General features: G+C 44.8%; 1 protein-coding gene across 7 annotated transcripts in view; it reads left to right on the top strand.

Moving 5' to 3' along the window:
• LOC131944440 (centrosomal protein of 170 kDa protein B) overlaps nt 1-13947 on the top strand; it is an 88338-nt gene that overhangs the window by 44462 nt on the left and 29929 nt on the right. For 5 of the 7 annotated variants that reach the window (XM_059305040.1, XM_059305041.1, XM_059305042.1 and 2 more), the window contains 2 exons: nt 773-813; nt 1159-1750. In XM_059305040.1, coding sequence (XP_059161023.1) covers nt 773-813; nt 1159-1750 — 633 coding nt within the window. The remainder of the gene's footprint in view (nt 1-772; nt 814-1158; nt 1751-13947) is intronic. The other 2 variants (XM_059305038.1, XM_059305039.1) reach the window with 2 other exon arrangements.

The following is a 13947-nucleotide window of genomic DNA, read 5'->3' as shown; positions in this document are numbered from 1 at the left end:
TCTGTCTGGTAGTTATGCCAGTCATTAGCGTAGCTTTACCCCAAAATAAGAATCCAATTGGAGTTTTATAATGATGTAATTGGGCTAGCAGGCTGGAGATGCTGGGAGTTTAAAATAGTCTTGTAGAATTTTTTTTACCTTGCTTTATTAGAACCATTTTTGTAGTCAAGAAACCTCAAACATAAAAACTATCCTGTCCTTAAAAAAATAGAAAAAAAAATAACAATAATGAAAACTAGCGATAAGTTGGATGTATAAGCACATTTTGTGGAATGCATGTTTAGTGATTTTCATTACTTTTTTGATAAAGCATTCTACTATATAGTCAGGCCAGTTTTCATTGTTTGTGGTTTTTTATAATGTTTGTAATAATATTTTTCAACTGTATTGCAATAATTGTGTCTGTGATAAAGGCAGTAACTTGTCCAGTTGAGTGGTGATGATGTGGCCCCTGATACTAAAACTAAAATGTGTGCCGACTAAAATATAATGGGTTGGGTGTCTGCAGAAATATAACCCTGATACACTATCATGCTGTGGGATACAGTGTGTTGTTGGATGAAGTGTGTTTGTGCGTGTGTGCTGAAACTAATATTGACCCAGCACATAGCATGATGGGTTTGTGCTGTGGGATACAGTATACAGTGTGTTGTTGGATGAAGTGTGTTTGTGCGTGTGCTGAAACTAATATTTACCCAGAACATAGCATGTTGGGTTTGTGCATGCAAATGTTCATTTGAAAAAAATAATTTGTTCTCCATCTTTTTTTTGGAGCTGCATTACATCGGATTATATGGATGGTTTCCTACCTTGGTATGTTCCTCTCTTCTTAAGCTTGGGATTTATTCTTCTACTTTTTATTTTATTTGTTTTGGAAAAGATGGTGCATACATTTGCTTGAATATGCCATTTTATTTTGTTTTTACTTGTGTTGTATAAACTAATTTAGTATTTAAAAGCATTTATTAAAATAATAAAATAATATTATATTTTAAATTCAGTTTCTAAATTGGCAATACTAACTTTGAGTTTGAATTCTTTTTTTAAATTAATTTTTAAAAGAAATGGTAGTTTTTTTTTTTAACTATGACCATAGTTTTAGCATTGGTGTTCTCCTAATGAATGGTTCTGTGATCAATGTAAACTCTTGTGCTACAGGGCTGTATAGCAGAACAGAACATAGAACACACATGTAGTCTCAAGCCAGAGAGCAAGGGAATGGAGGATGCCACAAGTACAGAGTCACACAGCCAGCACCATCCTCAGCACGACCACCAGCACCAGCACCAGCCACACCATGACCATCCACACCATGACCAGCCACACCACAACCATCCACACCATGACCAGCCACACCATCAGAAACATGAGCACCACTCAGATAAACAACCTCAGGACCATTCAGGCCTGGCTGACCATGACATACCTCAGCAACATTCCCCAGCCACAGGTCACCCCGCTGACCAGTCTTCTGATGGCCACCTAGAGAAGGCAGTGCCAGACATTCCTGAAGACCTGGCCTCAACTCCTTTGGGCCGCAACACCTGGCCCAGGAAAAAAGTCAGGCAGGTGGCCCATGTTGGCTCAGTGTTCAACCAAGAGTCGCCAGATAAATGTGAGGCTACTGAGGCCAGGCCAGCAGGAGCTCTGGCCCCCATGTACTTTGTCTCATTTGATGACTCGGTCTGTAACGGCTCTTCCTCTCCTGTGGACAGTCATAGGAAACTAAAGAACAGCAGGAACCCTTCTGGTGAGTACTTCTTCTTCTCCATGTAGCCTGCGGTCACCTGCTGGTGTAGCCACAGGTCACCAGCTGGTGTAGCCTGTGGTCACCTGCTGGTGTAGCCTGCTGGTGTAGCCTGTGGTCACCAGCTGGTGTAGCCTGTGGTTACCTGCTGGTGTAGCCTGCGGTCACCTGCTGGTGTAGCCTGCGGTCACCAGCTGGTGTAGCCTGTGGTCACCTGCTGGTGTAGCCTGCGGTCACCTGCTGGTGTAGCCTGCGGTCACCTGCTGGTGTAGCCTGCGGTCACCAGCTGGTGTAGCCTGTGGTCACCTGCTGGTGTAGCCTGCGGTCACCAGCTGGTGTAGCCTGTGGTCACCTGCTGGTGTAGCCTGCGGTCACCTGCTGGTGTATCGTGCAGTCACCTGCTGGTGTAGCCTGCGGTCGCTGGTGTATCGTGCGGTCACCTGCTGGTGTAGCCTGCGGTCACCTGCTGGTGTAGCCTGCGGTCACCTGCTGGTGTAGCCTGCGGTCACCTGCTGGTGTAGCCTGCGGTCACCTGCTGGTGTAGCCTGCGGTCACCTGCTGGTGTAGCCTGCGGTCACCTGCTGGTGTAGCCTGCGGTCACCTGCTGGTGTAGCCTGCGGTCACCTGCTGGTGTAGCCTGCGGTCACCTGCTGGTGTAGCCTGCGGTCACCTGCTGGTGTAGCCTGCGGTCACCTGCTGGTGTAGCCTGCGGTCACCAGCTGGTGTAGCCTGCGGTCACCTGCTGGTGTAGCCTGCGGTCACCTGCTGGTGTAGCCTGCGGTCACCAGCTGGTGTAGCCTGCGGTCACCTGCTGGTGTAGCCTGCGGTCACCTGCTGGTGTAGCCTGCGGTCATCTGCTGGTGTAGCCTGCGGTCACCTGCTGGTGTAGCCTGCGGTCATCTGCTGGTGTAGCCTGCGGTCACCTGCTGGTGTAGCCTGTAGTCACTGACCGGCAGCTGCAATCAACACTTCTTAATGTACTTAAATTTAATCGTAGAAAAAATAAATAGTAGAGAAATAGTTACTAAAGAAGGTATAGATGTGCTATTTATTAGGTAGCTTTAGAAATTTGACTTCTTTCTTTTACTGCCATTGTCTTTGAAAAAAGGATTTATTTGCGTCTTTGGCTTTGGCCACGCAGTACTCCCACACCCTCCCCTGTAGAAAAAAAACAACAACCATAAATTTGCCTGCTCCTCTAGCTAGAGCATATACAAAAAAAGTTTACAGCTTCAGTAGCTACCACACAAAACAAGCTTACGGCTCCCATAGCAACAGCAGACAAAAAGAAGTTTACAGCTCCTGTCCTGCTGAGAACATACCAGACATACTTTCCGCGCTCACCAGTTCCTTGAAACGTCTGAGTTGGCAAACAGGTGCCCGACGGCTGAGTGCGGGCCTCCATTGGAAGCAGACCAGAGGACCGGTGTACTGGGATCACACGGGCGGGGATCACAAGGATATTTTTTCGATATGATGCTACACTAGCTCACTAGTACAGTCCAGGAGTGTTTCTTTTTCTTATTTCGTTGGATTTCGATTTTCGTCTTGAATGGGTGGGTATAGCGAGCATGCTAAATATTTGGTGTCTTACAGTAAGTTTAATCTGGCACCTGTCTGGGAGGGTGCTAGAACCAGGTCTATCATCACAGTCGGGTAAGTAGAGAGGAAGTATTTTCATTCAGCTACTGGCTTGACACACTAGTGGTTTAAATCCCCTGGTATTGGAAGCTGTAGCCTATTGATGTGGCACTACAACATTATCTTCTTATCGTGACTATATATTTAAAGTGCGATTTAGTACAGAAGTTAAGGTTTGTTTCTGACCTGTCAAACATTGCTAGCTGGAACCTGTCACTAGAAGCGTGTGCCACAGTCACTAGATGCGTGTACCACAGTCACTAGTACCACAATGATTACATACTGTATTGCTAACTCACCACTTTCCCCATCAAAGGATAGCCAATAATTACTTATCCCCGACACAGTAGGGCCAGGAGCCACTTGTCCCCGACACCGTAGGGCCAGGAGCCACTTGTCCCCGACACAGTAGGACCAGGAGCCACTTGTCCCCGACACAGTAGGGCCAGGAGCCACTTGTCCCCGACACAGTAGGGCCACTTGTCCCCGACACAGTAGGACCAGGAGCCACTTGTCCTCGACACAGTAGGGCCAGGAGCCACTTGTCCCCGACACAGTAGGGCCAGGAGCCACTTGTCCCCGACACAGTAGGACCAGGAGCCACTTGTCCCCGACACAGTAGGGCCACTTGTCCCCGACACAGTAGGACCAGGAGCCACTTGTCCCCGACACAGTAGGGCCACTTGTCCCCGACACAGTAGGACCAGGAGCCACTTGTCCCCGACACAGTAGGACCAGGAGCCTCTTGTCCTCGACACAGTAGGGCCAGGAGCCTCTTGTCCCCGACACAGTAGGGCCAGGAGCCACTTGTCCCCGACACAGTAGGGCCAGGAGCCTCTTGTCCTCGACACAGTAGGGCCAGGAGCGACCTGCCCTGGAATTACCAGTGCCAGAAAGTAGAGCCACATGTTGTTTACCTTCCAGCCTGCAGATGTAGGCCACAAGAAACAACGCAGTTGTCTGCCCCATCCCTGTGTATCTGATATCGGCCCAGCCACCCCGTAACTTCCGCCTCTCGCTTTAACGACATCCAGTTAGCCTTGTTTATCAACATCCTCGTGTCTTTTAAGTTCCTCAAACATCACCATACATTGTTCCATGATGTTTGGTTAATAATGTAAGGCCGTTCAATAATTGAAACAAAACATGGACGTTTGAAATAGATTTAATGAGATAAGTTAACATTGATAACACAATGCATGTTGTGCGAGGCTGTCTAGGTCAGTGTAGACTGGGCTGAAAACAAAACATTTTCTGTTCCTCCTGCTAGCACTACAACCGGAAGTGGTTTTATTTAGTGCCAGGTAGAGGTTCCGCAGTTAGGTCACTTCTTATACAAGGCGTGTTAGGTCTCGTATAACACCTGCCCTCATCACAAAGATGGACAGTGTTAAGTCCCGTATAACATCTGCCCCCACCCCCATGATGGGCGTGTTAGGTCTCGTATAACACCTGCCCTCATCACAAAGATGGACAGTGTTAAGTCCCGTATAACATCTGCCCCCACCCCCATGATGGGCGTGTTAGGTCCTGTATAACACCATCGAAGAGAGCAGAGGGCCAAACCATTGACTCTTTACTTCCACCAAACCTGTGCTGACTCCTTACTTCCACCAAACCTGATGTGTTGACTCCTTACTTCCACCAAACCTGATGTGTTGACTCCCCACCAAACCTGATGTGTTGACTCCTTACTTCCACCAAACCTGATGTGTTGACTCCTTACTTCCACCAAACCTGATGTGTTGACTCCTTACTTCCACCAAACCTGATGTGTTGACTCCTTACTTCCACCAAACCGGATGTGTTGACTTCTTACTTCCACCAAACCTGATGTGTTGACTCCCCACCAAACCTGATGTGTTGACTCCCCACCAAACCTGATGTGTTGACTCCCCACCAAACCTGATGTGTTGACTCCTTACTTCCACCCAACCTGTGCTGACCCCCACATTACCGCCAGCCAACAGCCTCCTGTCAGTACTGACTTTTATACGAAGATCTGAAATAATGTCTCCCTCTACCTGTATTGTCTACCATCCAACCACTCCCCTCCCACCTTTCCGTGCTCCACCTGAAGGTGGATCGCACGTAGATCCCCCCCCCCCCCTCCCCCAGTATTTACCTTGCTATGTGCCACTTGAGGGGCACGTATTTTTATCGCCATTTCTTTCATGTGAAAGTTGCCACGAACATCGACATGTTTCCCAGTTTTCTTGTCGGATATGGCTCTGTGTTCATGTCTTCATGCTGATGTCAGTGTAGTGACAAGTCAGTGATGTGTCAGGTCTGACCGGATATATGAGTTGACCAGTGGTGCCAGCTGGTGGGGTGGGTGGCTGCATGCACGTGTTACAGTAGGGATCCTGGTCTGCAGGTGATAGTTCGTCTATCAAGCCTGCTCAGTTCTGGCTTGTGGCACATAGACTCGACATACAGCCAATATAAGAGAGCCCAACATGAGAAGTAAGTTTGGTTGTACGGCATGATGTGCTACATCTTTTGTGTTCGTGGTCGGCTCTGTGTGCTAGACTTGAAATGTCTGTTGTAAAATGCAGCCAGCATAGTGTGGTAGTTACTGGTCGGTTTGACTTAATGACCTCCTACCCCCACCCCTAGAAATCGAATTGCACAAACACGTGTGCCGCTTGCATATTACAATAACACAGACGGTAACACACACGTAACACGGGCTCGTTCAGCTTGTAGGATTCAAGTTGCCGTCTACGTCAGCAGTGTGTGATGACGTCACTTTGGTCTGTGTCGGCTGGGTTTTTATTTCCCCTTGAGTTATTTTTGTTCACTCGTACAAAAATAAACATCTCACCCTTTAAATAGCTGTAAGAAGCAACATTCATCAAACAACTAGTTGTAAGAATCAACATTAATCAAACAATTTGTGAAACCGTTGCTTATAAGAATGGCTCACTAGCTACAATGTTCTGCCTAATGAACTATCACCTACTCAAGTGGCGTTGATTGGCATATGATCGAATGGTCATTGGTAATTAATTGATTTAAGTGTCTTTGATATAATAGTCATTAGTTATTTAATTATAAATGGGTCATAGCTATTGGTTGATATATGGATGGGTCATTGTCATAGATTAATAAGAGTAATTGGTTATTGATTTATATAATTGTCACTGGTTATTGATTATTATAACTCATTAGTTATTGTTAATTGTCACTGGCTATTGATTGACATAATGGTCACCTTAAGCCGCAGTTGCTTGTTCCCCTACTTTAACAAATTATACAAAAGTGTGTGTTCAGTTATAAAAAAAAAGGTTCTTTGTTGTATTCAGTTCTCACTTATTTCCCTAGTTTGTGTACCAAAATGAGTGTGTTATCTCCCATGTTGATGTACAAAAGTGTACCCCCCACCCCTTTCTCATGTTGATCCGTGCTAGCTGCGCGTGCCTGAATGGTTATTCGATTGTCTCCCCTCAGCCAGATAATCATTGGCTGTTTACCTTACTCTCGTCTGACGATAGGTCTCATGCTTCCTTTGTGGGCTACATTGGTGGGCTACCCCGTCTTGTGGGCTACATTGGTGGGCTACCCCGTCTTGTGGGCTACATTGGTGGGCTACCCCGTCTTGTGGGCTACATTGGTAGGCTACCCCGTCTTGTGGGCTACATTGGTAGGCTACCCCGTCTTGTGGGCTACATTGGTAGGCTACCCCGTCTTGTGGGCTACATTGGTGGGCTACCACGTCTTGTGGGCTACCCCGTCTTGTGGGCTACCCCATCTTGTGGGCTACATTGGTGGGCTACCCCGTCTTGTGGGCTACATTGGTGGGCTACCACGTCTTGTGGGCTACCCCGTCTTGTGGCTACCTTGACTTGTGGGCTACATTGGTAGGCTACCCCGTCTTGTGGGCTACCCCGTCTTGTAGGCTACCTTGACTTGTGGGCTACATTGGTAGGCTACCCCGTCTTGCGGGCTACATTGGTGAGCTACCCCGTCTTGTGGACTACACCGTCTTGTGGGCTACATTGGTAGGCTACCCCGTCTTGCGGGCTATCCCGTCTTGTGGGCTACATTGGTGGGCTATCCCGTCTTGTGAACTACCCCGTCTTGTGAACTACCCCGTCTTGTGGGCTACCCAGTCTTGTGGGCTAACCCGTTTTGTGGGCTACCCCGTCTTGTGTGGGCTACATTGGTGGGCTACCCCGTCTTGTGGGCTACATTGGTGGGCTACCCCGTCTTGCGGGCTACCCTGTCTTGTGGGCTATTCCGTCTTGTGGGCTACCCCGTCGTGTGTGCTACATTGGTGGGCTACACCGTCTTGTGGGCTACATTGGTAGGCTACCCCGTCTTGCGGGCTACATTGGTGAGCTACCCCGTCTTGTGGACTACACCGTCTTGTGGGCTACATTGGTGGGCTATCCCGTCTTGTGAGCTACCCCGTCTTGTGGGCTACCCAGTCTTGTGTGCTACCCCGTCTTGTGGGCTACCATTGGTGGTGGGCTAGTCTCGTTGGCTACGTTGGAGATGGGCTAGTCTATTTTGTGGGCTACACTGGGGGTGGGCTAGTCTGTCTTCTGGGCTACACTGGGGTGGGCTAGACTGTCTTTTGGGCTACACTGGGGTGGGCTAGTCTGTCTTTTGAGCTACACTGGGGTTGGGCTAGTCTGTCTTTTGAGCTAAACTGGGGGTGGGCTAGTCTGTCTTTTGAGCTGCACTGGGGTTGGGCTAGTCTGTCTTGAAACCATAGAATCTGCTGGCAGGGCAAGTTACCTGATTTATTTACCTGTACAGCTGTTTGAATTTGGGTTACGTCGATTGCTAATACTGCCGACTTTACAATACTGCCTACTTTATACTACTGTCGACTTTACAATACTGTCGACTTTACAATACTGCCTACTTTACAATACTGTCGACTTTACAATACTGTCGACTTTACGATACTGCCCACTTTACAATACTGCCCACTTTACAATACTGCCCACTTTACAATACTGCCCACTCTACAATACTGCCCACTTTGCAATACTGCCCACTTTACAATACTGCCCTCTTTACAACACTGCCCACTTTACAATACTGTCGACGTTACATTACCTTATTAGTCGTACCTTGTAGACTTGTGCCCTGGTTCAAACATTAGCACCAACTGTTTGTACCTTGTAGACTTGTGCCATGATTCAAAGATTAGCACCAACTGTTTGTACCTTGTAGACTTGTGCCCTGATTCAAAGATTAGCACCAACTGTTTGAACCTTGTAGACTTGTGCCCTGATTCAAACATTAGCACCAACTGTTTCTACCTTGTAGACTTGTGCCATGATTCAAAGATTAGCACCAACTGTTTCTACCTTGTAGACTTGTGCCCTGATTCAAAGATTAGCACCAACTGTTTGAACCTTGTAGACTTGTGCCCTGATTCAAACATTAGCACCAACTGTTTCTACCTTGTAGACTTGTGCCCAGATTCAAACAGCACCAACTGTTTCTACCTTGTAGACTTGTGCCCTGATTCAAACATTAGCACCAACTGTTTGTACCTTGTAGACTTGTGCCCTGATTCAAAGATTAGCAGCAACTGTTTCTACCTTGTAGACTTGTGCCCTGATTCAAACATTAGCACCAACTGTTTGTACCTTGTAGACTTGTGCCCTGATTCAAAGATTAGCAGCAACTGTTTCTACCTTGTAGACTTGTGCCCTGATTCAAAGATTAGCACCAACTGTTTGTACCTTGTAGACTTGTGCCATGATTCAAACATTAGCACCAACTGTTTGTACCTTGTAGACTTGTGCCCTGATTCATAGATTAGCAGCAACTGTTTCTACCTTGTAGACTTGTGCCCTGATTCAAAGATTAGCAGCAACTGTTTCTACCTTGTAGACTTGTGCCCTGATTCAAAGATTAGCAGCAACTGTTTGTACCTTGTTGACTTGTGCCATGATTCAAACATTAGCACCAACTGTACCTTGTAGACTTGTGGCATGATTCAAACATTAGCATCAACTGTTTGTACCTTGTAGACTTGTGGCATGATTCAAACATTAGCACCAACTGTTTGAACCTTGTAGACTTGTGGCATGATTCAAACATTAGCACCAACTGTACCTTGTAGACTTGTGCCCTGATTCAAAGATTAGCAGCAACTGTTTGTACCTTGTAGACTTGTGCCCTGATTCGAACATTAGCACCAACTGTTTGTATCTTGTAGGTTTGTGCCCTGATTAAAAGATTAGCAGCAACTGTTTCTACCTTGTAGACTTGTGCCCTGATTCAAAGATTAGCAGCAACTGTTTCTACCTTGTAGACTTGTGCCCTGATTCAAAGATTAGCAGCAACTGTTTGTACCTTGTAGACTTGTGCCCTGATTCAAAGATTAGCACCAACTGTACCTTGTAGACTTGTGGCATGATTCAAACATTAGCACCAACCTCTGTACATTGTTGACTTGTGCCCAGATTCAAACATTAGCACCAACTGTTTGTACCTTGTAGACTTGTGCCATGATTCAAACATTAGCACCAACTGTTTGTACCTTGTAGACTTGTGCCATGATTCAAACATTAGCACCAACTGTTTGTACCTTGTAGACTTGTGCCCTGATTCAAAGATTAGCAGCAACTGTTTCTACCTTGTAGACTTGTGCCCTGATTCAAAGATTAGCAGCAACTGTTTCTACCTTGTAGACTTGTGCCCTGATTCAAAGATTAGCAGCAACTGTTTCTACCTTGTAGACTTGTGCCCTGATTCAAAGATTAGCAGCAACTGTTTCTACCTTGTTGACTTGTGCCATGATTCAAACATTAGCACCAACTGTACCTTGTAGACTTGTGGCATGATTCAAACATTAGCATCAACTGTTTGTACCTTGTAGACTTGTGGCATGATTCAAACATTAGCACCAACTGTTTGAACCTTGTAGACTTGTGGCATGATTCAAACATTAGCACCAACTGTACCTTGTAGACTTGTGCCCTGATTCAAAGATTAGCAGCAACTGTTTGTACCTTGTAGACTTGTGCCCTGATTCGAACATTAGCACCAACTGTTTGTATCTTGTAGGTTTGTGCCCTGATTAAAAGATTAGCAGCAACTGTTTCTACCTTGTAGACTTGTGCCCTGATTCAAAGATTAGCAGCAACTGTTTCTACCTTGTAGACTTGTGCCCTGATTCAAAGATTAGCAGCAACTGTTTGTACCTTGTAGACTTGTGCCCTGATTCAAAGATTAGCACCAACTGTACCTTGTAGACTTGTGGCATGATTCAAACATTAGCACCAACCTCTGTACATTGTTGACTTGTGCCCTGATTCAAAAATTAGCACCAACTGTACCTTGTAGACTTGTGCCCAGATTCAAACATTAGCACCAACTGTTTGTACCTTGTAGACTTGTGCCATGATTCAAACATTAGCACCAACTGTTTGTACCTTGTAGACTTGTGCCATGATTCAAACATTAGCACCAATTGTTTGAACCTTGTTGTACTTGTGTACCAGCTACTCTTGCAGGTCTGCTAATGACAGTGTACACATGAAATGGTGTATTTGGTACACATAGACACCTTGAATGTGCCTGTACATTTGTACTGCCCACTTTACAATACTGCCCACTCTACAATACTGCCCACTTTGCAATACTGCCCACTTTACAAGACTGCCCTCTTTACAACACTGCCCACTTTACAATACTGTCGACGTTACATTACCTTATTAGTCGTACCTTGTAGACTTGTGCCCTGGTTCAAACATTAGCACCAACTGTTTGTACCTTGTAGACTTGTGCCATGATTCAAAGATTAGCACCAACTGTTTGTACCTTGTAGACTTGTGCCCTGATTCAAAGATTAGCACCAACTGTTTGAATCTTGTAGACTTGTGCCCTGATTCAAACATTAGCACCAACTGTTTCTACCTTGTAGACTTGTGCCCAGATTCAAACAGCACCAACTGTTTCTACCTTGTAGACTTGTGCCCTGATTCAAACATTAGCACCAACTGTTTGTACCTTGTAGACTTGTGCCCTGATTCAAAGATTAGCAGCAACTGTTTCTACCTTGTAGACTTGTGCCCTGATTCAAAGATTAGCACCAACTGTTTGTACCTTGTAGACTTGTGCCCTGATTCAAAGATTAGCAGCAACTGTTTCTACCTTGTAGACTTGTGCCCTGATTCAAAGATTAGCACCAACTGTTTGTACCTTGTAGACTTGTGGCATGATTCAAACATTAGCACCAATTGTTTATACCTTGTAGACTTGTGCCATGATTCAAACATTAGCACCAACTGTTTGTACCTTGTAGACTTGTGGCCAGATTCAAAGATTAGCAGCAACTGTTTCTACCTTGTAGACTTGTGCCCTGATTCAAACATTAGCACCAATTGTTTATACCTTGTAGACTTGTGCCATGATTCAAACATTAGCACCAACTGTTTGTACCTTGTAGACTTGTGGCATGATTCAAACATTAGCACCAACTGTTTGTACCTTGTAGACTTGTGCCATGGTTCAAACATTAGCACCAATTGTTTGAACCTTGTTGTACTTGTGTACCAGCTATTCTTGCAGGTCTGCTAATGACAGTGTACACATGAAATGGTGTATTTGGTACACATAGACACCTTGAATGTGCCTGTACATTTGTACTGCCCACTTTACAATACTGCCCACTCTACAATACTGCCCACTTTGCAATACTGCCCACTTTACAAGACTGCCCTCTTTACAACACTGCCCACTTTACAATACTGTCGACGTTACATTACCTTATTAGTCGTACCTTGTAGACTTGTGCCCTGGTTCAAACATTAGCACCAACTGTTTGTACCTTGTAGACTTGTGCCATGATTCAAAGATTAGCACCAACTGTTTGTACCTTGTAGACTTGTGCCCTGATTCAAAGATTAGCACCAACTGTTTGAATCTTGTAGACTTGTGCCCTGATTCAAACATTAGCACCAACTGTTTCTACCTTGTAGACTTGTGCCCAGATTCAAACAGCACCAACTGTTTCTACCTTGTAGACTTGTGCCCTGATTCAAACATTAGCACCAACTGTTTGTACCTTGTAGACTTGTGCCCTGATTCAAAGATTAGCAGCAACTGTTTCTACCTTGTAGACTTGTGCCCTGATTCAAAGATTAGCACCAACTGTTTGTACCTTGTAGACTTGTGCCCTGATTCAAAGATTAGCAGCAACTGTTTCTACCTTGTAGACTTGTGCCCTGATTCAAAAATTAGCACCAACTGTACCTTGTAGACTTGTGGCATGATTCAAACATTAGCACCAATTGTTTATACCTTGTAGACTTGTGCCATGATTCAAACATTAGCACCAACTGTTTGTACCTTGTAGACTTGTGGCCAGATTCAAAGATTAGCAGCAACTGTTTCTACCTTGTAGACTTGTGCCCTGATTCAAACATTAGCACCAATTGTTTATACCTTGTAGACTTGTGCCATGATTCAAACATTAGCACCAACTGTTTGTACCTTGTAGACTTGTGGCATGATTCAAACATTAGCACCAACTGTTTGTACCTTGTAGACTTGTGCCATGGTTCAAACATTAGCACCAATTGTTTGAACCTTGTTGTACTTGTGTACCAGCTATTCTTGCAGGTCTGCTAATGACAGTGTACACATGAAATGGTGTATTTGGTACACATAGACACCTTGAATGTGCCTGTACATTTGATCAATCTACACCACCCAGACACGTTTTGTATTTGTATATCCCATTTTTGTCACGTGTAGCCCTGATTGACCAATGAAATGTCAGAGCTAAAATAAGGTAATCGTCCATTTTTCCCCCGCTGACCTTTCGCTGTTGACAGTTGGATGACTCAGCGTGGGGCCCTTGTTTCAGACGGCCTCACATCCGGTGAGTGGCCGCGTTTTCACCTGTGTTGTTTTGTTTGACGCTCTGATCTACTTCATTCAGTCAAAGGTAATAAGAAAACAATCATAGACTTGAATATGTTATGTACTAGTATATCATCTGTGTTGTTTTGTTTGACACTCTCATCTACTTCATTCAGTCAAAGGTAATAAGAAAACAATCATAGACTTGAATATGTTATGTACTAGTATATCATCTGTGTTGTTTTGTTTGACACTCTCATCTACTTCATTCAGTCAAAGGTAATAAGAAAACAATCATAGACTAGAATATGTTATGTACTAGTATATCACCTGTGTTGTTTTGTTTGACGCTCTGATCTACCTCATTCAGTCCAAGGTAATAAGAAAACAATCATAGACTAGAATATGTTATGTACTAGTATAAATTTTGTTTGATGCTCTGATCTACTTCATTCAGTCAAAGGTAATAAGAAAACAATCATAGACTTGAATATGTTATGTACTAGTATATCACCTGTGTTGTTTTGTTTGACGCTCTGATCTACCTCATTCAGTCCAAGGTAATAAGAAAACAATCATAGACTAGAATATGTTATGTACTAGTATAAATTTTGTTTGATGCTCTGATCTACTTCATTCAGTCAAAGGTAATAAGAAAACAATCATAGACTAGAATCTAGAATATGTTATGTACTACTAGTACTAGCATATCATCAGTG

This window comes from Physella acuta, unplaced genomic scaffold, assembly GCF_028476545.2.
Source record: "Physella acuta isolate Inbredline_101_S28 unplaced genomic scaffold, ASM2847654v3 ptg000494l, whole genome shotgun sequence".
NCBI lineage: Eukaryota > Metazoa > Mollusca > Gastropoda > Physidae > Physella > Physella acuta.
The sequence above is the reverse complement of the archived record's forward strand: the minus strand, read 5'-3'. Positions and strand labels throughout refer to the sequence as shown.